Source organism: Coptis chinensis, chromosome 6 (genome assembly GCF_015680905.1).
Source record: "Coptis chinensis isolate HL-2020 chromosome 6, ASM1568090v1, whole genome shotgun sequence".
Lineage (NCBI taxonomy): Eukaryota > Viridiplantae > Streptophyta > Magnoliopsida > Ranunculales > Ranunculaceae > Coptis > Coptis chinensis.
Window position 1 is genome coordinate 1,907,072 of NC_141461.1, and position 27,928 is coordinate 1,934,999.

Sequence of the window (27,928 nt, forward strand, 5' to 3'; positions counted from 1 at the left end):
AGAAGGGAAGAAGCCGCATGAACTATACCGCCTTCAAGCCGGCAAATGCTCCCGTGAAGTAATATGGCACTTGGAGTTGTGTTCGCAAAGTAGAAGCACAAATTTATATATTTGATCACCACGATCCAATATGTTAACTATTTATTTATCACAAAGCAATGACACCAATCCCAAATAGAAAAAGCACTAAGAGTCTTGCAACTGATATACAAATTGTAGTTTTTATTCTAAGTTTACAATCATTTAGCCATTCAGCAAGCATGCCTATAAGAATGATGCACCACTCAAAATTTCTAGACTACATGTGAAGAAGGATAGAGGAGCATCATATCGGAAAAATAGATCCTTTAGTGGTAACAGAGATGCTATAGTTGGGGGTTGAAGGATATGTTGTATAGTCCAAACACATTTTATGCTTGATTCAAACCTTCTGAAAGAGCCCACCAATGTTTTACACTATACCTTTTGTACATGTTAAAAAGACGGTGAGTGCCTATTGGTGTGAAATAACGAAATGAAAGAAATAGAGAAGAATAGGGTCCTTAAAAAGCCCTTATTCCACAAAACACGGATACCACACACGCATTGGTACACCTTAAAATGAGCCATTAGAGCCACCTTCCTTTTCTCCTCTGTTGACAAACCAAAAAACTTCCTTGCTACTAATTCAATGCGTTTCTGTAAATCAGAATGTACACCGTGGTTGATCACTTGAAAAAATCCCCAGTCCTTGCATGCATTCCCTATCTCACTAACCAATAGTTGAATATTGCCGATATTCACACTTGAATATATCTAACAAGATATCGTGATATTTATATACCAATAACTGATTTGTTGATATATGCCGCGATATATAACGAAATATTATACTATGTTTTGGACTATTGATTGGATGTTTCGTCAGCCAACACAGAAGTGCGGACAAAGAAAAATAAAAAAAATCATTCAATATTTAGCATCAAATCTCAGCAGAAGACCTGTGTTTGATCAGTTTATGGGTCCTCAATTCCTCACATGTCATCCTATCAAAAAAAAAAAATTCCTCACATGTCACATCTACAGCGACTTTATTTGTCCAATATTCTAGACCTTGACTTAGGGGTCATTTCTGACCTTGTATTTAAAGATCACTGTTGCGTACTTGCGTTCATAGTCCCAAATCCATATATTTCGATCTATGCATAAAATGCATGTCTTTTGACTATTATATAAAAAAGTTATATCTACCACTAGTTGAAATTAGAATTATTTTCTATAATAATTGAAATTAGGATGTGACAGTCAAAAAGAGTCAACTAACAGTGACCATCAATTGACTAGTCAAAAAATCATAGATTGTTCTAAATATTCTTTTTCTGTGGAAATTATGAAATTTGCCATTGATCCTAATCTTGATTCAACAGTCATCACCCAGGCTTTTTGTTCAAGCTTCATCAAGTTGACATCATCAACCCTATTGACGAGCACTGCTTCCCAGCTGATTGCAGCCGAAACTGGTGTTCCTTGAAGGTCAACAAGAGAAGGCATCTTCTCTGAGGTGGACTCCGCCTAAATGCCATATAGATCATAAAAACCATCCAAGATCTTGTCATCATAGCTAAGCGCATTGTAATTCTGTGAAGCATATGAACTAAGATTACGAAAAACTACGACAAATGGGGTGAAACCATATGAACAAATCCTAGGATAAACATAGAATAAACAATAAGGAAAAAGGTTACTAGACTGACTGTTCAAATTATGTATCGTAGTGCTAAACTAAACTTACTAGGCACACTGAGGGTCTTATACGCAATTCAGACAATCCAATGGGTTGAGCTTCAGTGGGCATAAAACTCAAGATATAGAAATAAACTTTCCAAATTCACGCAAACTCTTTAGTTTCTGTGGGTTTTCATATTCTGCATCCAGAATAGTGTGTGCTTTGAGTTGCAGTTGTGGCGCCATCTTGGCAATTACTTTTAGGAAAGAGAATTAATACGTTGCTTACAGACCATCAAAGGAGGTCGACACGAACAGGTCTTTGTGTGTGCATGTGATAGAGACTTAGAGAAAGACTAACCCAATATCTATATGCAACAACTTCTGCAGGAGTGTTCTGCGGAGGACAAGAGTCCAAACTAATCTGCTTAACTGCTTCAATCTGAACTGCCTCGGGATCTTCTCTTGCACTAATCTCCAACGCCAATTGTATCTGGTATTCTTCTTCCACCTCAGGATCCCTAGAATTGCTCGACTCTGACTCCTGTCTCATTGTGTCCAAAACTGCATCAAGGCCGCTATTACTCAAAGAATCAGAAGGAAGTTCCCACTTATCTCCTCTCCTTACATTCGAAGACGGAGGAGGACTTGGACTGTGTCTATTAGTAACAGAATTCAACCACCCAGACAAATTTGAAAATGTCTTCTGCTCAGAATGGGAAGGCGAAGATGGAGAGGGAGACACCTTCTCAATTGGAACATCACCCGACCTACTACCCCTCACCGAGGTTGACCCACAACTCAAAGCCCAAGTGGGCTTTGAACAGTATCAATGGCAAATTTTGTAATTTCCACAGAAAAAGAGTATTTAAGACAATTCATGATCCTTGACTAGTCAACTGACGGCCACTGTTGGTTGACTACTTTTGACTATCAAGTTTGGGGGAAAATCCTAATTTCAATTATTATGGCGTAGACTGCGACACGCTAATGAATGTCAAGATATATGAAAAGGATGAAAGATGTGGTTTATCATTCAATATTTCGATTTTTTAATGATAAATGTGAGATATGTCTTTGAGACTAAAGCCACGAAAACCCCCGTAGAAGCGCGGTTCAGAGATAAACCTGGATTACTAACTCTTATTCATAATGGATTTGGGTGAATTCATAAGCACTATGTCTCTACAGAGGGGAAGTTTTATTATATTACATTCATAGATGACTTCTACAGGTACACCATGGTATATTTACTTAGACACAAGCATGAGGCGGTGAGATGTTTCTCAAGTACAAAGTCGAAGTTGAAAACCAAATTTTAACCTGTAAGATTAAGAGACTTCGTCCGATAGGGGTGGAGAATATGAGTCTAACCCCTTCCGGGACTTTTGTGACAAGAGTGGCATTATTCATGAGACTACTCCACCATACTCTCTCTCGAAGTCTAATAGAGTATTTAACGGAAAAAGTAACACTAAAAGAGATGATGAATGTTATGCTTGTAAGTTCTCGAGCTTCCCGAAACTTGTGGGGAAGCAATCCTATCCGCTTGCCATATACGAGAATAGGATACCCAACAAGAAAACAGGGAATAAGACACCATATGAGTTATGGAAAGGTCATGTACCTACCCCCGACATACTTGAAAATGTGGGGGTGTCTTGCTAAGGTTCTTGTGAACGAACCTAAAAAAGAGAAAATTGGGACCTAGAACCGTTGATTGTATGTTCATTGGTTATGCTCATAATAGTCTTTGCATATAGATTTTTAAGTAGTAAAATCGATAATAACCTTGTCGATGCTAACACTATTATAGAGAGTAAAAATGCCGATTTCTTTAAGAATTTGTTTCCTTTGAAAATTGGCATTGAGAGGTTGGTAGCTCTAGTGAACAACAATCACCAGATCCCGAATTTTCCGAACAAGAAATTCGGAAGAGTAAAAGAGACAGGAAATCCACCAATTTTGGTGATGACTTTTACACATTTCTTCTTGATGATGATCTGTGACGTATAATGAGGCAATCGTAAAGTCCTCGAATTATTATTAGCGGTATTTTGTAAATTTCCTATTAAATCTAGATTCGTTTTATGTAAGTTGGTCGTCGGGTTTATATTTGATCTACCTAACTTACTAAAACTTAACTCCGACTCATAAGTCACGTTAAGTGGATCTTCAAAAGCTTAAAAATTTGGCAAAAATGTAGGTTAAGCGGTTCGAAAACCGCACGAGAAATACACACGCATAGTGGGTTATTGTCATTCTCGCGGTGAGATAGAATATAGCTTAGATTAAATTTAGCGGGATAGGCGAAAAATAATCAAGACGCTAAGTTTAATTAGTGGGGGTTAAGCGATAATTAGGACCTTAAGCTTAATGTATTGGGCTTGGGCCTAAATATATCGGCCCCAAATAGAAAAAAAAACGAAAATCGCTAAATAAGAAAAAAAAAATCGCCAAAACCAAAAATCGAAACCACTCTCTTCTTCCCCAATTCAAGTTACTAAAACAATGAGAGAGAAACTCCTTTCTTCCCCAATTCAGTGATTCAAACCCAAAAATTTAAACACCCAATCACTAACAACCCTTAATCAAGCGTGGGGATTCGAAAAAATATTGGAATTGGCGTCGTATTTTCGCGAAAGGTAAGTTAAATTCGTTTCAAATTAATGTTTAGATTCAATTCAATAGCTTGAGGTTGTATTTGATGAGAGATATTGAATGGGGTTTTATAATTCGACAAGAGCTATTTGGAGAGGAATGGCTTAACTAAATCAGCGAAAATTATTGGATTGCGTCGTGATCGCCATTGCCGGGTGAGTTTAATTTGCTTCAATCGATAGTTTAAACTCATTGCAATGGAATTGATGGTTACCGAAAATATTGAACGGTGGTGTGGTGTTTGGCAAGATGGCTTCGGTTTGTTTGCGATTTTTGGAGTGGAGCGACAAGCTAGGAGTGATTTTGTGGTCGACTTGGTAAGAATTTGATTATTCAATCCAATTTCGAAAGCAATTCATGTTGATTTATAACTGTTTAAGACTTGAATGAGTAATGAGTGAGGGATAAAGAACATTATTGATATTATTGTTAGAGTTAATATGAATCGGGCGGTGGGATTGGTTGTAGTTGAAATTTGGGAATGGAAAGTAGGATGGAATAGGATTGGCCGATATGAGGGCTGCGAATGGCCGAAATAGCCAAGACCGTCAGAGAGGAACAATTGCTTAAAAAGGTTTAGACAAACTCGTTAACGGTAGTTAGATGGAAAGTTATCCGAAAACCAAATTTCGATTCTCGAGAATTCTTCTCGACTTACACTAGATAAGAATTCCTCGTTGTTCGATCAATTTTAATAATCGACGATTTGTATATGCTATTATAGGAATGAATTCGAAAGTGGATTGGGTTGCGGGATTGATAAAGTTAAATGGGTCGGAGGAGAACTGAGCTTGCTAAGGTAGGAACCTACATACCAATATATAGTCCGCCTTATTTTCATGCATGATTTGAGTTGTTTAAAATGTTAAGAAATAGGCAATGATCAACCATGCATGTATATATGATATTCATGTTTTGCATTGTAGTTTTCCTCGATATGAATTAAGTATATGGATAGCTTTCGGTGAAATGGTTTTCTCAGAAAATCGGGAAGCGAGGGATTGTTTTTCGTTAAAAGTGAAAAACTGGTTTTGGGGAAAGGAGCGTCTCTTGGTCGAGAAGGAGCGAGAGATGGATTTTTTGTGATTGGGGTAAGGATTACCCGGTTGTTTGTAACTAGGTGGTTAAGTTCGATTGGTCGGGATGGTCTTATTTACACGATGATTCGCCGCATTTGGGGAATCATCGGTTGTTATTTACTACGACCGCCCGTTTGGGAGTCATAGGGTTTTCGCTTTCGATTTCGGGAAATCCGTGAACTCACACCTATATAAAAGGATGAGTTTTAAAAAAAAAAAACTAGATATGTAACTAGAGTATTTGAAAATAATCGATTAATAATGATATATATATATATAGATATTACTATGTTTATCACGAGGAGATTTAGGTCGGTTCTTATGAATTCCTATAAAGAAACTGTTGTCGCATTTAGAGCACATTCATTTAACAGGATTCCCTTGTGGTGTACACCTTCGAGGTGGTGGGCCACCTTTAAAGCGGATGCATGAAGGAGGATGTAGTCCGGGAATTCTTTTTCTACTTTTCTAGATAACCATTTTACTAAATCTTATGGTGATTAAGAGTGGGGTTACATGTTACCTCGATGAGGGTTTAGCAGGAGTGAGAGTTTAGTCATTGATTTTTCGATCCCGGCGGTCATTTCGTCGAACGGTTTCTTTATGGGGGTCGGGTTCCAGGGGCCCACCTAAGCCAAAAGCTTTTGGGGATTTTGTGTATTTTGGCATTTCATTAAAAAATCGAAAACACCCGGTGCATGGAATCTTGAACTCAATCGGGCCGTCGTTGTTCACCATTCTAATAGGATGTGCCGCCACAATAGTTGTATGATGATTGTGAAAACTCTATTTTATATATCAATGAAGCATGTCAAGAGGATTTCGCTAGTTAGTGATGTATATATACCTAGTCACAATATTTGAATACTATTATAGAAACCCCGCATGTTTTAAATGTTTTCTATAAGTAAACTATTTATTGGGCTATGCGCGCTTTTGTGGGCATAGTTGTTTGCTCATCCAACTTAACATTTCGCACGAGAGGGCCCAAGGAGGAGGGTTTCCCTAACCCTAGTGATGATGGGTATGGTTGATTTGGGAGGATTTCCCCATGCTGGACGTGGATTATGAGTCAAGTTTATATTTTGGACCAGATAGAGATGACCTAGGTTATTCTTTTGATGTATATAATGAGTCTAGCTCTTTTCCTTTGGTTGTATAGAAAGAGACTAGTTTCATTTTTTGATCATATATATATAAAGCTAGGTCATTTTGATGTAATAATCGTATTGGCAAGCGGTTCTCTCCTTGTTTTGTAGTTATATCGTCATATCCCCGTAGTAGTTAGAGTTTAAGTAGTATATATGGTTATATATGGAGGTTGAATTATAAGATGTATGGTTGGAGGAATGAATTATAAGATGTTAGGTTTGAGAAAACGGTTATCAAACAAAGTTTTAGGGTTCTGACTTACATCAAAGGAAACTTTCTTAACGCCGAATCAAAAAATAGGTGAGAAATTCACACCGGGATAGATTCATTCCGAGATTCATTCCGATCCTCGGGATGTGTGTTGGGTCTCGGTGACCTAATCAGTTCTCGAGATGCACCTTTTCGGAAGGATGCTATACACTCGAGCTAGATTCGATTATAGCTAATCACCATGGGAGATAGTTGATCTACCTCACGGGCTTAAACCTATCACGTTACAAGTGGATCTTCAAAAAGAAATTGAAACTAGATGGTTCCATTGAGAAATACAAGGCTAGACTTGTAGTCAAGGGATTCTCGGAAAAAAGGCATTGACTATTTTGATACTTATGCTCCCCGTGAACTCAGGATTTCTTCTATAAGAGTTCTATGGCTCTAGTCGCTATTCATAATTTATTTATTCATCAAATGGATGTGTCTTGTATTTTTTGAATGGTGATCTTGATGAAGAAAATATATGATGTTGTGTCTAATGAGATAAATACCGGGAATGAGCATAAGGTATGCAAGTTAGTTAAGTCATCTTTATGGTTGAAATATAGCCAAAAACAATGGCATGAAAAGTTTTTACTTTGTCATGATGTCTAATGGATATCACATAAATGATGCCGATAAATGTATTTACTTTAAATCTTTTAATGTGAATACATATGTGATTATATGTCTATATGTGGATGACATGTTAATCATGAGTCCTAGCCTTTGATGTCAGGAGAAACACCAAGATGTTTTTATCCTCCCAATTTGAAATGAAGGATTTGGGAGAAGCCGATGTGATTCTTGGAATCAAAATCATCGAAAATGATGATGGCTATACGCTTTCACAAGAGCATTATGTTGAGAAGTTTTAAAGAAGTTTAACTTTTATGATAGTAAGCCCGTGTCGACACCTTATGAGGCAAATAGTGAACTTGAGGAAAAATGCTCAACATGGTGTGCTTCACCTAGATATGCCCAAATTATTGGTAGTCTCATGTACTTGATGAATTGCACTAGGGCGACATTGCTTATGCAGTTAGCGTGCTAAGCAGATACACTCATTGTCCTAGCGGGGAACATTGGAGTGCCTTAGAGACTAGCCAAGTACTTGAGAGGAACAATGAATTACGGCATAAGGTTTAGACAAACTCCTTGTGATAGAGGGTTATTGTGATGCAAACCGGATATCCGATTCTCATGATATCAAGTCCACTAGTGGTTATATTTTCACCCTAAGGTGGAGGTGCGATTCGCTTGGAAATCTTCTAAGCGGACCTTGATAGCTCGTTCAACCATGGAGTCCGAGCTTATTGCTTTAGATAAAGCAAGTCCGAGGTCGAGTGGCTTAGAAACCTCTTGGTAGATCTTCCTATTGGTACAAAACCGCTCGGTTTGTACATTCTATGCATTGCGGATTTGCGGCCGCAATAGCAAAGGCAAAAGAGCAAATTGTATAATGGAAAAGCGGACATATTCGATGCGAGACTACGCCTATAAAGCATTTCTTTGGAATCCGGAGTTGTGGCTCTAGATTATGTGAAGTCGAGTTAAATTTGGCCGATCCTCCCGACAAAGCCACTTAACGGGGAGACAAGTGGTTGATACGTCGAGGGGATGGGACTTTTGCCTTAGATAGAGGGCTTATTAATCGACGGCAACCCCACCTATGTGATTGGAGATCCCATGAAGTAGGTTCAAAGGAAAAAACAAGTCACCTCGTCCGCCCGTATGCTATTGTCTTTCTTTGAGACGCCCCACCTTATGACTAGATAGCATTTTTGTATACTATGTATAACTTGAATAGCAAATGAGAAAAAAGGATGAGTTATTTTACTCTTAATGGAATCCATAGTCCATTATTTTTTATGAGATAGTGTATTTTAACTGCTATGTACACTTGATGGATATCCACCTACGTGAATGTAGAACTGGGTCGGTTCTTATGAGTATTCAGGCAAATACTCTAGAGCATTCACATAACACAGGAAGCGCAAGGGCCAAAAAGCGCAACACCGCAGAACAGGCATATAATGAAGGAGCAATGTGGGTGCATGTCCTCTATTTTACTAAATCTTATAAGACATGTTACCCTATGACTGGTTCAAGCCTGAAAAGCACCAGTATCTTATGCATTGTTTTTTCGATTCTCTCTGGCATTTCGTTAACCCATTTCTTTTGTAATATCCTATTCCAAAATAGTGGGGGACTATAAGTATTTTGAAATAGTGGGGGATTGTTGGAATCTTCATGTGTATTTCAAATACTTGTGTGTTGTTTAGTCCCACATTGATGAACCACCACTAGCAAGTGAGGTATTTGAGGTGAACCTCTAAACATAAGGTGTGCCCTTAGTGGTACAAAGGCTTTTGTGTTAGGAGGGAGGACTCACCCAAAGCCACACATCGCTTGAACCAGAACCGAACCCGAAGTCGTCGGCCGCTTCGGGCTTGGGCTGGCTTGGCTTTCTAGTGGGTAGTGGATTATCAATTTGCCTAAACTTGTTTTTTGCTTTTGCAGCAAGTTTCGGCTAAGCTAGAGTTCTACTTCGATTTGGTTTTGTGAAATCGAATTAGAGAGGTGTCCTTCTCCATCTATGATTCGATCATACCTCTATATAAACACTGCTGTGTTCATTAGAGAGATCAATCACAGAACAGAGAGAGAGAGAGAGAGAGAGGACGCAGAGAGATAGAACTCGTGGTGTCGCGCCTCTATATCGACTGAGACAGAAGTCGTGCATGCTGCTTCCACTATAGAACCAGTGAATCCAATTCAAGAGAAAACCAGAAATCGTGAATACTCTATCAGCTTACATCCCACTTTTCAGAAACAGAGATTCACACCTATTCTCTTCTCTTCTTCCCCCACCCCGGAGAGTTATATTGTCGTTTCTAGAGGGTAGTCCGTTCTCTAGTGCAAAGTCGATCTTTGTTAACCATTGAATCCTGTGAGGGAAGACGCCATCGTTGTTACCTTTCGCACCATTGGAAGGGGCTTAAATCTTTCCTTAAGCGACTGACCTAATCCGCCTTGGTTATTACCATTATTACGTCCTTGTCTTCTATTGTTTTCTTTTATCTGCATACAACAATCTTAAGGAAAGAACAAGATGTCTACACCGGTTGACACCACGCCGATCAAAGAAACTAACTCGAGTCATGGAAGTAACTTCTATGAGAGATGCCGCACCTCTGAATGCTCGCGAATTTACCTAATGTGTCTAAGATTGAATCCTTCAACGGTTCACACTTCAAGATGATGGAGAAAGGTGTTCACAGCCCTAGATGTACTCAACTATGCAAAGTATCTCATCGATACAAAGACCCATGGAGGGTTCTAATGATTTCGAAAGAAAAGAAATCGCCGCTTTGGCTCAATGGGAATAAGGTATGTCGTCATGCTATTTTGAGTACCTTGTCCAATGAGATTTTTGATATTTATTGTTCAAATAAGAATGCACATGATATATGGGAGAGTTTGAACAAGAAATACATAATAGAGGATGCCCGGTACTTTAAATATGCTATTGGGAATTTTCTTAAGTTCCATATGAGAGAGGAGAGATGTAACGCCTCAAATCCATGATTATCATGTCGATTAATGATTTGAAAACCGAGGGTATTAATTTACCCCGAATCCTTCTTCTTTGGATGTTTGATTGAGAAACTCCCCGAAGTCTTGGAAACACTATAAAAATAGTATGAAGCATAAGCGTGCAAAGCATTGATGACTCTTGAGGATGTGATCATTCACATTCACATGAGGAAAAGAACAAGACTTCGGGATGAGGTGTTGTCTAAGGAATTTCATTCTAAAGCCAATATCATTGAAGGTAATCCCAAGCAAATCTAACAAAACCTCTAAGAAGTGTAAGTCCAACAAAAATAAGAATTTCAAGGTCAAAGGCACTTCTTTTAAAAGGAGTAGTAACCGCAATGGAAATTGTTATGTTTGTGGTAAACCCGACATAGGGCTTTTCAAAGTCGCATACACAAGAAAGACACCGATGATCCTCCCAATGCTAATCTAGTTGGGGAGATGATATTGTTGCCTTTGCCGCGGTCACAAGTGTTCATAGCCATCGGGAAGAGGAACCGGGTACTAGATTCCGTGCCACCGCCATGTCCGTGGTGATGTTGAAGCCTTCTCGGACTACATACTAGTGAAAGATGAAAAGGTCTATATGGGTGACTCTAGGTCTGTTCTCGTTGAGGGAACAGCAAGGTTCTTCTCCGGTTAACTTCGGGGAAAACCCTTTCACTTAGTAATGTTCTTCATGTTCCCGAGATTCGGCCGAATCTGATTTCGTGGTCCCTATCTTGGGGAAAAAGCCGGGCCAAGGTGACTTTTGAGAGTGACAAGTTTGTTCCGACAAAGAATGAGTGGTTTTGTTGGTAAAGGTTATTGTAATAACAAGTGGTCTTTTCATGTTAATGTACTTGACAACATTATTATTAATAAGAATGAATCCGCCTTCGCTTATTTGCTTGACTCTTTTAATATATGGCATGGTAGACTAGGACATGTGAATGTTCAAGATATGAAAAGGATGAAAGCATGTGGTTTATTGTCTAATATTTCTGTTTTTCTAATGATAAATGTGAGATATATGTCGAGAGACTAAAGCCATGAAGAAACCCCGCCCTAACCGTGGTCTAGAGATAAAACTGGATTACTAACTCTTATTCATAGGGATTTGGGTGAATTCAGAAGTACTATGTCTAGAGGGGGGAAGTTTTATTATATTACATTCATAGATGACTTCTCTAGGTACACCATGGTATATTTACTTAGACACAAGCATGAGGCAGGTGAGATGTTTCTCAAGTACAAAAGTGAAGTTGAAAACCAAATTTTAATCAGAAGATTAAGAGACTTCGGGTCCGATAGGGGTGGAGAATATGAGTCTAACCCCTTCTAGGACTTTTGTGACAAGAGTGGCATTATTCATGAGACTACTCCACCATACTCCTCCCCGAGTCTAATGGAGTAGCCGAAAGGAAAAAAGAACACAAAAAAGAGATGATGAATGCTATGCTTGTAAGTTCTCGAGCTTCCACGAACTTGTGGAAGCAACCTATCTATCGCTTGCCATATACGAATAGGATACCCAACAAGAAAACAGGGAATAAGACACCATATGAGTTATGGAAAGGTCATGTACCTACCCCGACATACTTGAAAATGTGGGGTGTCTTGCTAAGGTTCTTGTGAACGAACCTAAAAAAGAAAATGGGACCTAGAACCGTTGATTGTATGTTCATTGGTTATGCTCATAATAGTCTCGCATATAGATTTTTAGTAGTAAAATCCGATAATAACCTTGTCGATGCTAACACTATTATAGAGAGTAAAAATGCTTGATTTCTTTGAGAATTTGTTTCCTTTGAAAATTGGCATTGAGAGGTTGGTAGCTCCTAGTGAACAACAATCAACAGATCTGAATTTTTCTGAACAAGAAATTCGGAAGAGTAAAAGAGATGTGAAATCCACCAATTTTGGTGATGACTTTTACACATTTCTTCTTGATGATGATCCTGTGACGATAATGAGGCAATCGGTTCTCGAGATGCACCTTTCTCGGAAGGATGCTATACACTCGAGCTAGATTCGATTATAGCTAATCACACATGGGAGATAGTTGATCTACCTCCGGGGTAAAACCTAAACGTTATGCAAGTGGATCTTCAAAAAGAAATTGAAACTAGATGGTTCCATTGAGAAATACAAGGCTAGACTTGTAGTCAAGGGATTCCCGGAAAAAGGCATTGACTATTTTGATACTTATGCCCTGTAACTAGGATTTCTTCTATAAGAGTTCTAATGGCTCTAGCTGCTATTCATAATTTATTTATTCATCAAATGGATGTAAAACTGCATTTTGAATGGTGATCTTGATGAAGAAATATATATGATGCACCGAGGGTACGATAGTAGGGAATGAGCATAAGGTATGCAAGTTAGTTAAGTCTTTATATGGGTTGAAACAAGCCCAAAACAATGGCATGAAAAGTTTGACAGTTGTCATGATGTCTAATGGATATCACATAAATGATGCCGATAAATGTATTTACTTTAAATCTTTTAATGTGAATACATATGTGATTATCTGTCTATATGTGGATGACATGTTAATCATGAGTCCTAGCCTTGATGTTGTGGAGAAACACCAAGATGTTTTTATCCTCCCAATTTGAAATGAAGGATTTGGGAGAAGGCGATGTGATTCTTGGAATCAAAATCATCATCTTGATGATGGCTATACGCTTTCACAAGAGCATTATGTTGAGAAGTTTTTAAAGAAGTTTAACTTTTATGATAGTAAGCCCCGTGGTCCATTACACCTTATGAGGCAAATAGTGAACTTCAGAAAAAATGCTCAACATGGTGTACTTCAGTCTAGATATGCCCAAATTATTGGTAGTCTCATGTACTTGATGAATTGCACTAGACCTGACATTGCTTATGCAGTTAGCAGGCTAAGCAGATACACTCATTGTCCTAGCCAGGAACATTGGAGTGCCTTAGAGAGACTAGCCAAGTACTTGAGAGGAACAATGAATTACGGCATAAGGTTTAGACAAACTCCACCTGTGATAGAGGGTTATTGTGGATGCAAACCGGATATCCGATTCTCATGATATCAAGTCCACTAGTGGTTATATTTTCACCCTAGGTGGAGGTGCGCTTTGGAAATCTTCTAAGCAGACCTTGATAGCTCGCTCAACCATGGAGTCCGAGCTTATTGCTTTAGATAAAGCAAGTCGAGCCGAAGTGGCTTAGAAACCTCTTGGCAGATCTTCCTATTGGTACAAAACCGCTTCCAAATTGTATCTATGCATTGGATTTGTCGGCCGCGAATAGCAAAGGCAAAAGAGCAAATTGTATAATGGGAAAAGCGAGGCATATTCGATGCGAGACTACGCCTATAAAGCATTTCTTTGGAATCTGGAGTTGTGGGCTCTAGATTATGTGAGGTCGAGTTAAATTTGGTCGATCCTCCCGACAAAACCACTTAACAGAGACAAGTGGTTGATACGTCGAGGGGATGGGACTTTTGCCTTAGATAGAGGGCTTACATCGACGGCAACCCCACCTATGTGATTGGAGATCCCATGAAGTAGGTTCAAAGGGAAAACAAGTCACCTCGTCCGCCCGGTATGCTATTGTCTTTCTTTGAGGAGGCCCCCCACCCTATGACTAGATAGCATTTTTGTATACTATGTATAACTTGAATAGCAATGAGAAAAAGGATGAGTTATTTTACTCTTAATGGAATCCATAGTCCATTATTTTTATGAGATAGTGTATTTTAACCGCTATGTACACTTGATGGATATCCACCTACGTGAATGTAGAACTGGTCGGTTCTTATGAGTATTCGTGCAAATACTCTAGAGCATTCACATAACGAAAAGCATGCTAAGGGCCAAAAAAAAAGCAACAACCGCAGTAAACGTGCATATAATGAAGGAGCAATGTGGGTGCATGTCCCTATTTTCTAAGAGGAATGTTGGTTCAAAGATTTTTAATCCACCACTTTCACGTATTATAAGACATGTTACCCTATGACCGGTTCAAGCCCGAAAGCACACCAAGATCTTATGCATTGTTTTTTTCGATTCTCTCCGGCATTTCGTTAACCCATTTCTTTTGTAATATCCTATTCCAAAATAGTGGGGACTATAAGTATTTTGAAATAGTGGGAGATTGTTGGAATCTTCATGTGTATTTCAAATACTTGTGTGTTGTTTAGTCCCACATTGATGAACCACCACTAGCAAGTGAGGTATTTGAGGTGAACCTCTAACATAAGGGCGTGCCCTTAGGGTACAAAGGCTTTTGTGTTAGGAGGGAGGACTCACCCAAAGCCACACATCGCGCTTGTAGCTACCCCGAACCGAAGCCGATGAGTCGCCGCTCGGGCTTGGGCTTGGGCTGGGCTTTCTAGTGGGTAGTGGATTATCAATTTGCCTAAACTTGTTTTTTGCTTTTGCAGCAAGTTTCGGCTAAGCTAGAGTTCTACTTCGATTTGGTTTTGTGAAATCGAATTAGAGAGGTGTCCTTCTCCATCTATGATTCGATCATACCTCTATATAAACACTGCTGTGTTCATTAGAGAGATCAATCACAGAACAGAGAGAGAGAGAGGACGCAGAGAGATAGAACTCGTGTGCTGCTGCTGCCTCTATATCGACTGAGACAGAAGTCGTGCATGCTGCTTCCACTATAGAACCAGCGAATCCAATTCAAGAGAAAACCAGAAATCGTGAATACTCTATCAGCTTACATCCCACTTTTCAAAAACAGAGATTCACACCTATTCTCTTCTCTTTCTTCCCGCCCCGAGAGAGAGTTATATTGTCGTTTCTAGAGGGTAGTCCGCTCTAGTGCAAAGTCGATCGGCTTTGTTAACCATTGAATCCTGTGAGGAAGATGCCACCGTTGCCTTTCTCGCACCATTGGAAGGGCTTAAATCTTTCCTTAAGGACACCCTTAATCCGCTTTGGTTATTACCGTTATTCTCGTCCTCGTCTTCTATTATTTTCTTTTTATCCGCATACAACACTTGGATTGTGGTCTATTAGTAATGTAATTCAACCACCCAAACAAATTTGAAAATGTCTTCTCGCCGAATGGGAAGGCGAAGATGGAGAGGGAGACACCTTCTCAATTGGAACATCACCCGACCTACTACCCCTCACCGAGGTTGACCCACAACTCAAAGCCCAAGTGGGCTTTGAACAAAGATCAATGGCAAATTTTGTAATTTCCACAGAAAAAGAGTATTTAAGACAATTCATGATCCTTGACTAGTCAACTGACGGCCACTGTTGGTTGACTACTTTTGACTATCAAGTTTGGGGGAAAATCCTAATTTCAATTATTATGGGGGTAATCTTAATTGCAACTAGTGGTGGGGGTATATCAATATAACCCTATATGAATAAGTTTTTTGTGCGCGTGTACTGAAAATTGAAAGAGTGAACCCAATGCACAATATATTTCAATGAAACATCATGGGGATTGGGGACTATTATCTTCAAACAAAATTAGGCAACATTTATTAATGAAATCTTTTGATTGATTTATTTTAGAAAGTGGATTTTGTGCAAAATTTGACATCCTTTTTTAGGTTGTTTTTTACAATCTGTGTTTCTTACGAGAAGGGTATATATGAATGTAGGACAATCACTCTGAAAGCCATAATTTTACCAATCGTTTGCAATGAAATATGTACATTCCACGCATCGATACTGCTTTCGTTAAGTCATCAAGGCTAAAGGCAGTGTCGGCTCGTCCCTTAGGCAAGATAGGAGGCCGTCTAAGACCTCTCTTTTGAAAAGGCCTCAAAACACCAGAAACACTCTTATGTTTGTTAATCAATTCCTTCAACTATTGTTGTGTGAAAATAAAGAAAAGGAGAAAACAATCAATCAACCTAATCAAATATGTACAAAATATATGCTGCCATTAATTTAGGAGAAAAAAATTGGGCAATGTTATGTAGGGCACTAACTTTAGGATAAAAAGTTGGGGAAAATTAAGTAGAATATTTAGTAGTCCACCACAATGTGTGACATTTAAACATTTATAACAAATCCAATGGCATCTAAAGCAACACCATTTTAATTTTTTGTGAGATTAGCTTTATTGAATCAATTTTTTTGCTTGAAAAAAAGAATGAAATAAATTAGAGAAAATAGTAAAATACTCCCCGTCCTTCTAGTGTTATATTCATCTTCTTATTGTGTTTCGATTTCAATGGTAATCATTTTAGTTTTTGTTTTTTTAGTTACAAATATACTGCTAGATTGATATTTTTTTTTCAATTAATCCTAAAGCCAAAAGATTAGAGAAAGAGCCTATCACATCATTTTTCTGGCTTGACAAAACCTCACATTTGATTTTCGCCAAAGGCCTCAATTTGGGTTGAGCCGGCCTTGGCCTAAAGCGTGTCTTGACGTGGTGCTTTCCTCTGAAGCCTTCATCCTCGACACACACAAGTGCTAGTCTGCTTGTTTTGGTAGCTTAATCATCGACATATTTCCTTTCAAAACAAGCAGTGGAACGAGGCAAGCTTTACTGTAAGTACAGCCTTGTTGGTAGACTAGACTTCAGAAAGCTCAATGTGGAAGAAGTTCGTAGAATTGCATTGGAAACTTGGAAGCCAAAGAGAGACTGGAAGATCATTCCTCTTGGTAAAGGATTTTTCATGATTCGGCTAACTTGCGAGGATGACTGGAGGAAGATATGGTGTGGCGGTCCATGGAAATTCAAAGATCAAACTCTTCGATTAACAAAATGGGCGCTTTGATTTCGACCCGACGCCAGGTAAAATCTAGTGCTTTAGTTTGGATTAAGTTTCCAAAACTTGGACAACAATATTGGGATTATGAAATCTTGATGTCTATGGGTAGAGGACTTGGCTCTCCTGTTGGTGTTGACAAACATACTCTGCAAAGAGACTATGGTTTTTTTGCTTCGGTATTGGTTGAAGTAGATCTTTAAACCGATACCAAACCGTGATACTTATTGAAGAGGATGAGCATACATCTTTCCTTCAAGAAGTCGGTTGAAAAACTCCCAAAGTATTGTGGCCATCAGAATTCTGTTAGGCACTTTGTTGCAGAGTGTAAGGCACCGCAAAAAGGATTTAGACGCCTTGAAGAAACAAAGTATTGGTGAGAAACAAAAGCCGAGGTTGTGCAAAAACGAAGAAGAATAAGAGGAATAGAAACAAGAACAAAAAATGTACCGATCGAACCAACGAACAATGTCTCGGTTGAGACGATGGGTGCAGATTCCGTTGAGGTGCCTACTACAACACCAACCGAGGTGGTTCCAATTGATGTGGGCACCATGGATAGTGTAGTAGTTGAGCGCAAGCAACCGAGGAGGATGCACAAACACAAGAAGATGGGAACCGATCACGTTGATGCAATACCACAAGTTGGGGTAGCGTAACATATAGTTATCGATGTTGTTGCATTGCTTCCACTAGCCGTGGAAATTCAATCAATGCAACCTTTGAATGCACCGCAAGCGGAGGTTACAGCCTACTACTAAGCGCTCTCTAGCCGTTGAAAATTTTGTTTCTCCAACTCGTGTAGTCTTACACACTACATTGCACCTCCACTCAGAGTTACTATGGCTGAAAATACAATTGTGCCGCAAGAGAATAGTCGAGCAGCTGATTCCTATTCTCCCATTGCGAGGACTATGAAGAGTGGAGCAGAGAGCCCGATTCCTCTTCAACGATGATCAATTCTTCTTCCACTACTGGAGAGGGAAACAGGCTCAAATTATTGAATGAGGCAAATTCATTGCTAAGATCGGTTAATTGGGCTGACCTCGCAGATGATGATGAAAATGCCGAGGATGGTAAAGAACCATGGCAGAAGATAGCAAAGAAAAAGTATAAGCCTGCATGGATGTCTCAGGAGCAGATTGATGACGAGGATAACTCCCATGATGGAGATGAACCATGGCAGTTTCAAAAGGAGAAAGGAAGCAAGACAAAGGGGAAAGATGTGGATCTGACTCCTCTTCCACCCAGGGCAAAGAAAATTCCAGCAAGATATAAATGATTTTCTTTTACTGAAAATACACATGGTTTAGACTTTGGAATGAAGGCTTTATCACCTTCATGGAATTTATTTTTTGGTTTCAAAGTGGGAACATAATCCAGCCCGGGTGGTGTTTAACCCCTAGTTTGTAAATTTATTATTATATATAATATATTCACATTTTGCCTGCAAAAAAAAGTGCCAGTCTGCTAGATCATCACATACATCCAGATCTAGACAATTTTCAGTACAATCTAAATACTAATATAGAAGCACCCCTGATCTACTTTAGGAGTAATTCTCTGTGATAGCGATAGCGATAGCGATAGAAACAAGAGTACACTGTGTTTTCAGCATTAAGTGATCAAAATTCACAAACCACTCAATTAAAATATATCACAATCATTATCCTTCCTTTTTAATACTCAACAGTCAACATTGTCACCTCTCCTATGCGAGATGCCCCTCTTCCAAAGGAAAAATATGGAGTAAAGAAAGGGGAAAAAAGCATTTGGAGCATGAAGATTGCATTACACCATATATTGATACTCTTCTGCTTCTCAACTCTCTTCCAAACCATTCACTCGGCCAACTCCACCAACTCAACCTACTACTACAATCAGTGTGCTCCATCAACATGTGGAGGTTCTGTCTTGAAGTTTCCTTTTGGAAAAAACCAACTTTGTAGTCGTGGTTTTTTAGCAGCAACATGTGAAAACAACTCAACAGTTTTCCTAGTAGATCAAAACAACCCATACATAAAACACAAAGTTCTTCAAAACCTCACAAATGAAGTCTACAATAACAGAGCACTAAGGCTTGTTGACAACTCTCTCTTTGGTTGTGGTCCTATTCCTCCTTTTAATGTTTCAGATTATGAAGCACAGAGGGGGGGTATGTTAGGTGTCTTTTACTATAGTTCTACTTTCAAATCAGGCACTTTTTTTAATTGTACAAAAGAACCAGATAAGGATACTCTGCCTAAGATGCTCAGGTCTCCTTGTTTGGAGTGTGGTGAGACTAATAACTTTTGTTATTTTTACGATGGATATTTTGGTCAACTTGATTCCTGTTTACCATTTAGAGTTGCTATCCCAGTTAATATTACTAATAATCTTAGTGCGGTTAGAAATTTGAGAAGAGTGCTTGAAGAAGGAATGGAGGTTCAGTGGGATATGCAAGGAAATTGTGATTCATGTATGGAAAATGACGTTGGAAGATGTGGGTATGTGAGTCAAGAAAAGAAAACTAGTACTGAGGAGTATTGCTTTTGCAGGGATGGGATTCACTCAGACAATTGCAATGGTAAATTATTAAGAAGTGATCGATCAACTATGTTTTCTTTCAATTAAGATCAAAGCTTATCATACTTCTGTTCTGATTTGCTATTTTTCAAGGGCCGGTTCTTGACCTTGAGGCTCCAGCAGGAAAGGATATCACAATCAAACGTCAGAAACACAAAACTGGGCTGATTGTAGGTAAGACAAACTGTTAACTTGAACATACAAATCACTCGGAACTTGTTAATTTACCAATCAATTTGGTCCTTAATTATAATATGTCAGATATGATGGGCGTTATTACTATCTGAAATAAACTCTGAATAAAACTAGGGCGTACCCGTAGATTAAAGAGTCAAGTATGACGTGTTCACGCAGCTAATATGACCGAAATATTGTTTGAGATCACCATCTTAAGGTAACTTTTGAATTTCTTTGTGTGGAATAAAAGGTATTGTGATGGCGGGAGCAGCATTCATATTTCTAGGTGCTTCGTACATTTCCTACAAACGAAGGCATAAGAAGCATATTCGTTTTAGAAGTACAGATGATCAAGTGTTGAAGCGCTACCTTGAGGGGGACAACGGCACAACTCCAGCTTCAATAGAGACTTTCTTGCACAACTACACTTTAGGAAGGCCAACCAGATTTTCGTACAAGCAACTCAAGAAGTACACCAACAATTTCGCTCAAAAGATTGGCCAGGGAGGCTTTGGTTCAGTCTTTAAAGGCCAACTTCCCAATGGCTTCATCATTGCTGTTAAAATCCTCGATGAGACTACTAATCAGATTGAGAGCCAGTTCCTCAATGAGATCTTAACGATCGGTTGCATCCACCACAATCATTTAGTCCGGCTTCTGGGGTATTGCTTTGATCATTCGAGAATAGCTCTTATTTACGAGTACCTGGTGAATGGTTCTCTTGACAAATACATTCTCCAAAAGAAGAAAATGAACAAAGATCAGTCCAAAAACACATCACCACCTCAAGATGTACCAGAAATAGTGACTTTGACATGGAGTCAACTACTCGACATTGCCATTGGAACAGCCAAAGGACTTGCTTATCTCCACGAGGAATGCCGAAATAAAATACTACATTGTGATATTAAGCCTCATAATATCCTTTTAGATGACCAATTTCAGCCAAAGGTGTCAGATTTTGGGTTGGCAATGGCATTGAACAAGGAGAATAGTCACATCTCTTTAACACGTGGAGCAGGTACTCCAGGCTACGCTCCACCAGAAATGTGGTATGTGAAGTTTGGTCCAGTGACAGATAAGTCTGATGTCTATAGCTTTGGAATGGTTGTGCTAGAGATGTCAGGGAAGAGGAGGAATTTTGATGTAGATGCTAGCAAGACAAGTGAGATGTACTTCCCAGAGTGGGTCTTCTCGCACCATGTACAAAATGCATATGGTGATGGAGGAGGTTCCAAATGGCATGAATGCCAAGGGAAAGAGGAGGAAGAGATGGCAATGAGGTTGGAACTGGTAGGATTATGGTGCATCCAGTTTGAACCTTCGAAGCGACCTTCCATGAAGAAAGTGGTTGATATGCTAGAAGGGAATGCAGCCATTGAGATCCCTTCTGCCCCATTTAATACCAACTTGTCAACTTGGGGATATGGAAATGAATGCGATGCGCCAGTACTGAATAGTCTAGCTCCCTTTAAAAAGGCAGAAAGTACTGGGAGTTCGACAAACTGAATGGTCGTGCATTCAGTATGTATGTTAAGGGCGCTTTCTTAATTATTTTGTACCCCCTAAGAATTATAATATGAGGTTTATTGGCTAGACTTCTAACGATACATTCATGTATAAAAGTATTAACGTTCTAGTAAACAATCACTATCTGTAAATAATACTATATTTATGACGAAATTGAAACTCCCAAATTTTCATATTTGATAAGAAAGATTCATTTTCACCATCTTATGTTTGTGCATTTCGGTTGGAAGTGTTGAGATTATTACACCGTATTTATTTATTTTTTATTATTTTTTATTTTTTTAAGCAAAAAGGGAATCACCCTCACAGAAATGGAGGGATTTCTTCAATGGGACTAACACTTACAAAGGTCAATTAGGGATTTTGCTAAAGCTCGATCCCAACAAAAGAACGGCGACCTCCCCTAGATGCTACACTATGAGCTACAATATTTAAGGATCTACTGATATATAAAGTTTTACAGTCATCCAACTTTGAAAAAATAAAATAAATATCCTGAGCAATTGAGGTCGCTCCCCATGATAGCAGTCCTGATCGTTTTTCCATGGCAACAACTAAGTTCATACAATTCATCAAGATCATCGGTTTCTTGACTTTCATTTTCCTAACTCTATTCCTCTGAAAATGGCATGAGCCTTTTTAACTGTAGACATGTCGTGTCATGTCCTGTACCAATGCAAATGCCATTATTAGTCCATAAAGCAAAACCTAGATCGGCATGTGCATTTGCATCCATCCATGATGCATATGTTGAGACATAAAACCAATATTAGCCTATATTAGGCCAAGATTCAATTCCACCGCAATTTAATTTCTAGGTGTGTCCCACCTATTTCTCTCCACGATCTTGATAGGGTTATATACTAAAAGCATTACTTTTGTATTAACTCTAATTCTTTATATTTTGAATAAGAATCATATGGGCAAATGTTATGCATATTATATATGTTATTACTTATATGCATGTGTCTAATACTTTATGTTGTAGATGATATGGTGTGAACAATACGTAAGATCATATCATCGATCTTTATAAAGTATAAGTAATCGTTCACAACCTAAATGGATTTGGACAAACCATTGATATTGTAGTATAATCCGGTATTAGTCTATCTTGACTATAGGATTACACTAGTACACTTTGTGTGTATTGAAGCGGGGACCAAGTGAAGTTGTTTTTCTTTATATCGATTATATAAGAGAACAACGCCTCTGTTATTATAGATGCTTGTCCTCTTAATCCGGATATAATAACGGGCACTTATGTGCATTGTATATTACTTTAAATCATCAATAAGTGAGATTCATTTGTGAATCAACAAACTCGATGAATTGGGTAATGACATTGTATGTAAGGTGTGCTGTTGATTATAGAAGGAATCCGTGGCCCGCAGGAAGCCGGGTTGATGATGTCCCCTTGAGGAGCTCAAAAAGATTGTCATGTAAACCCTACAGGTGGATTTATTCCGACATGACAATGAGGTTGAGTGGTACTACTCAAGGACATAAGAAGTTGATTAATGTAGTTGTCAGTAACTTGACTTAATCAATGGACATTCGATATCTTAAACATGGGGAGATCAACGAGCATGTAATATGGAGCCCATAAACGCTAACACGTAATTTAGGATTAGGGTGGTAGTGCAACAATGGCCTTTAATGGAATAAGTCATTTGTTGACGGACTTGGGCCGTGTGTTCTGGGCGAACATGGGAAGCCCAAGCCCATCAGGAGGCCTAACCCTAATTTCTCCTCATGGTCCCTGTTGTAGCCTATAAATAGAATACTCTCTCTCTAGCCGAAATTCACTATTTACAAAAGTTGATAGGGTTATATACTAAAAGCATTACTTTTATAATAACTCTAATTCTTTATTTTTTGAATGAGAATCATATGGGCAAATGTTATGCGTATTATATATGTTATTAGTTATATGCATGTAGGGCTGTCAATGGGTTTCGATAACCCGATAACCGATCCGAACCAAACCGATAAAAAACGGTTTGGGTTGGATTAATTTGATTTATTTTCTACCGACCCGAAACCAAACCGAACCGATAAGATATTGGTTTGGTTTCGGGTTTGCCCTCCACCGAACCGATATAAACCCGAACCGATAAGATGACATTTTAGTAATATTTATGATTAATTTTGTATATGTTTATCAATTATGTGATTGAAATTAATTGATTTAATTTAAGATTTAATTGATTTTATAGTTTTCGGTTTGGGTCGGTTCGGGTTCAATTTGCAATATTTCTTATCGGTTCGGTTTGGTTTCAGATTTTCAATTTTCTTATTGGTTCGGTTCAGTTTCGGGTTCCTAACTTTCTTATCGGTTCGGGTTCGGATTTTACAGAACCTGACCCAAACCGATCCATTGACAGCCCTATATGTATGTGTCTAATACTTTATGTTGTAGATGATATGGTGTGAACACACAGAAGATCATATCATCAGTACCTTATAAAGTATAAGTAATCATTCACAACCTAAATGGATTTGGACAAACCATTGGTACGGTTATAGTATAATATGGTAATAGTTTATCTTGACTATAAGATTATACTAGTACACTTTGTGTGTATTGAACAGGACCAAGTGAGGTTGTTTCTCTTTATACTGACTATATAAGAGAACAAACACCTCTGTTATTATGGATGTTTGTCCTCTTAATCCGGATATAATAACGGGTACTTATGTGCATTGTACATTGCTTTAAATCATCAATGAGTGAGATTCATTTGTGAATCAACAAACTCGATAAATTGGGTAATGACATTGTATGTAAGGTGTGTTGTTGATTATAGAAGGAATTCGTGGCCCGCAGGAAGTCGGGTTGATGATGTCCCTTTGAGGAGCTCAAAAAGATTATCATGTAAACCCTGCAGGTGGATTTATTTCGACATGACAATGAGGTTGAGTGGTACTACTCAAGGACATAAGAAGTTGATTAATGTAGTTGTCAGTAACTTGACTTAATCAACGAGCATTCGATATCTTAAACACGGGTATATCAACGAGCATATAATATGGAGCCCATAAACGCTGACACGTAATTTGGGATTAGGGCGGTAGTGCAACAATGGCCTTTAGTGGAATAAGCCATTTGTTGACAGACTTGGGGTCGTGTGTTATTAACATGGGAAGCCCAAGCCCGTCAGGAGGCCCAACCCTAATTTCTCCTCATGGTCCCTATTGTAGCCTATAAATAGAATACTCTCTCTCTGGCCGAAATTCACTATTCACTAGATTAGAAAAAGAGGCAAGGAAAGATAGATCCAAAATTGGATCTAGCTTTGTGAGAAAGAAGGGGATTGGTAGACCGTTGTCCACACAACGTCCAATCTATTCTAAAGGAATACAACAGAAGATAAAGGGGTTGATTGTTGATTCGGTTTCATAGCTTGGATTCTCAAAGATTACATCTTAGCCGATTCTAAAAGGTATGTTTTCCAATCACAAATCGTGGACACCCATTAATTTCGCTGCGCGTGGTGTTCGCGGTTTGTAGAAATAGTGATTCTGAAATAACGGTTCCTACAAAGTGGGAGATTGATATGGTTATATACTAAAAGCATTACTTTTGTATTAACTCTAATTCTTTATATTTTGAATGAGAATCATATGGGCAAATGTTATGCATATTATATATGTTATTAGTTATATACATGTGTCTAATACTTTATGTTGTAGATGATATGGTGTTAACACACAGAAGATCATATCATCGGTACCTTATAAAGTATAAGTAATCGTTCACAACCTAAATGGATTTGGACAAACCATTGGTACGGTTGTAGTATAATCTGGTATTATATAGTCTATCTTGATTATAGGATTACACTAGTACACTTTGTGTGTATTGAACAGGACTAAGTGAGGTTGTTTCTCTTTATACTGATTATATAAGAGAACAAACGCCTCTGTTATTATGGATGCTTGTTCTCTTAATCCGGATATAATAACGGGCACTTATGTGCATTGTATATTACTTTAAATCATCAATGAGTGAGATTCATTTGTGAATCAACAAACTCGATGAATTGGGTAATGACATTATATGTAAGGTATGCTGTTGATTATAGAAGGAATCTGTGGCCCGCAGAAAGTCGAGTTGATGATGTCCTCTTGAGGAGCTCAAAAAGATTGTCATGTAAACCCTACAGGTGGATTTATTCCGACATGACAATGAGATTGAGTGGTACTACTTAAGGACATAAGAAGTTGATTAATGTAGTTGTCAATAACTTGACTTAATCAACGGACATTCGATATCTTAAAACGGGGAGATCAACGAGCATATAATATGGAGCCCATAAACGCTGACACGTAATTTGGGATTAGGGCGGTAGTGCAACAATGGCCTTTAATAGAATAAGCCATTTGTTGACGGACTTGGGTCGTGTGTTCTGGGTGAACATAGGAAACCCAAGCCCATCAGGAGGCCCAACCCTAATTTCTCCTCATGGTCCCTGTTGTAGCCTATAAATAGAATACTCTCTCTCTTTGGCCGAAATTCACTATTCACAGTATTAGAAAAAGAGGCATCCAAAGATAGATCCAAAGATAGAAAAATTGGATCTATCTTTGTGAGAAAGAAGAGGATTGGTAGACCGTTGTCCACACAACGTCCATTCTATTCTAAAGGAATACAATAGAAGATCAAGGGGTTGATTTCGGATTTCATAAAGTTTGGATTCTCATAAATTACATCTAAACTGATTTTCAAAGGTATGTTTCCAATCACAAATCGTGGACACTCATTAATTTCGCTGCGCGTGGTGTTCACAGTTTGTAGAAATATTCATTTTGGAATAACGGTTCCTACAGATCCTTCTCTCATATTCATAGAATTTGCCCCTTTACATAAGTTTCGAGAAATTGATAATTTGACAAAAAGGAGGGCCGGAGGGGAAGTAAAAATAAGGGAATGTAATCGGGCAGCTGCAAAAGGTGGATTTCATTCACGTTTTCAGAGAATGTAATCGGGCAGCTGATTACTTGGCAGCTCTTGAGATTTATAATGGCTGCAACTACTTTGTACACCCCCCCCCCCCTGAAGCTAGACTTCAAGACATTGTGGGTGAGGACAAGGCAGGACACTTGTATTTGAGACGTTAATTAATGAACAGGGGGGTCTGTAACCCCAAGCTTGATTCAAAAAAATAATAATAAGGGTTTTTCAGATATTGGTCATAGTCTTACTATAGTAATTAGACTTTGGTCCAGAAATGCTGAAATATTAGGTTTTAGTCCTACTTCTAGTACTTGAGTTGACTGTGGTCATGCTGCTTGCTCTTTTGAAATGGCAAGAATCCCCCTGAGCATGTGTCTCACGCGCTTACTAGTCTAATTACCATAGTATGCGTAGGACCAATGTATTCATGTGAAATGTTGATTTGCCACGTGTTGGTCCGTAATTAGATCAATGCGATCTAACAACAACTCAATTTCGGCCCAATAATAGGTAAAAGCCCAATAACTTAAACAAACCCATTTTACTTTATGCCTTCTCTTCAACCCGTTTCATCACAATTACAATTGTAAATCAAGGCAATCAAACACCGAAAATGACCAAAGTACACTCTTCCAATTCTCCAACTAAAAACAAACAAGAAACCACCAAACCCATTCTCAAAACAAAAAGAATTTCAACTCTCCCATAGCAAAAAAAAATGATGAACTCCCATATCGTAGTTGTTGTTGCTGATACCTCCTTCTGGGTTTTGTGTTCGTGTCAATGTGGTTGTATTTATTGAGTTTTTAGTTAATGGGGTCTGATTTTTTGGGTTTGATATATTGATTTTGAGGTTTTGATGTTATGCGTTTGAGGAGCATGGTCTAATGTTGGTGGGGTGCCGAAGGTGGTGGTGGTGGGAAACAAGGATGAGGATGATTGGGCGTTCTTAATTGTGGCCTTCAAGTGTTTGAGGAATGGTCGCACCTGTTAACTGTAAACCCACATACCACAATTGACACTACAATACCCGAAACCAAATATTTGATACAGTGTGAAAAACAATGCTTGAAAAATATGTTTGGGTCGGGTTTCAGGTTGGGTTTTGGGGGGTACGGGTCGGTTTTTGGTCTGTTTTTTAAGTCGGGTTTCGAGTCGGTTTCAAGTCCAAATGAACACCCCGTATTATCTAGTAAATGTGTGAGAGTCATGCGCAAGGGGTATTATGGACATATCAAAAAACCAAGCAGCATGACCGTAGTCAACTCAACTAATTGACATTCAAGTAGCAGAAGTATGACTAAAACCTAATATTTCAACATTTCTGGACCAAAGTCTAATTACCATAGTAAGACTAGGACCAATGTCTAAAAAACCCTAAAAATAACTAAAGCAAACCGTTAAAGCTATATTTCCTTAGAATGTAATGCAAAGAATTCAGAAGGTGCAACACCAACTCCAACAAGGTATTTTTAGTACTAAATCACATACATAACAATTTTCACCTGACCAACCGCCATAGGCCTTCAATGT

The 27,928-nt window shown here is 38.6% G+C and overlaps 2 protein-coding genes across 3 annotated transcripts; one reads left to right on the forward strand and one right to left on the reverse strand.

Moving 5' to 3' along the window:
- Positions 1-931: 931 nt before the first annotated feature.
- LOC147490621 (putative serine/threonine-protein kinase SIS8) lies at positions 932-2,643 on the reverse strand. 2 transcript variants are annotated; one of them, XR_015199279.1, is made up of 2 exons: positions 2,066-2,643; positions 932-1,617 (listed from the first exon to the last, which is right to left on the reverse strand). XR_015199279.1 is itself a non-coding variant. In XM_086566867.1 (2 exons), the coding sequence occupies exons 1-2, from the start codon at positions 2,255-2,257 to the stop codon at positions 1,324-1,326; spliced, it is 420 nt and encodes a 139-aa protein (XP_086422993.1). In that variant the 5' UTR covers positions 2,258-2,560; the 3' UTR covers positions 932-1,323. The 2 variants fall into 2 exon arrangements, 1 of the variants encoding a protein (XP_086422993.1); XM_086566867.1 differs by having other exon boundaries at positions 932-1,551; positions 2,066-2,560.
- A 16,185-nt stretch (positions 2,644-18,828) lies between these two features.
- Positions 18,829-21,622, forward strand: LOC147490622 (rust resistance kinase Lr10-like). Its single transcript, XM_086566862.1, has 3 exons — positions 18,829-19,729; positions 19,822-19,902; positions 20,156-21,622. The coding sequence occupies exons 1-3, from the start codon at positions 18,877-18,879 to the stop codon at positions 21,412-21,414; spliced, it is 2,193 nt and encodes a 730-aa protein (XP_086422988.1). The 5' UTR covers positions 18,829-18,876; the 3' UTR covers positions 21,415-21,622.
- The last annotated feature ends 6,306 nt before the right edge of the window (positions 21,623-27,928 follow it).

Excerpts from the sequence above, each read along its gene's own strand:
- LOC147490621 (XM_086566867.1), bottom strand. The coding sequence starts at position 2,257 with ATGAGACAGGAGTCAGAGTCGAGCAATTCTAGGGATCCTGAGGTGGAA. Across the intron at positions 1,552-2,065 it reads TTGTTGCATATAGATATTGG|GCGGAGTCCACCTCAGAGAA; the intron begins GTTAGTCTTTCT and ends TATGGCATTTAG.
- LOC147490622 (XM_086566862.1), top strand. The coding sequence starts at position 18,877 with ATGCGAGATGCCCCTCTTCCAAAGGAAAAATATGGAGTAAAGAAAGGG. Across the intron at positions 19,730-19,821 it reads TCACTCAGACAATTGCAATG|GGCCGGTTCTTGACCTTGAG; the intron begins GTAAATTATTAA and ends CTATTTTTCAAG. Across the intron at positions 19,903-20,155 it reads CAAAACTGGGCTGATTGTAG|GTATTGTGATGGCGGGAGCA; the intron begins GTAAGACAAACT and ends GTGGAATAAAAG.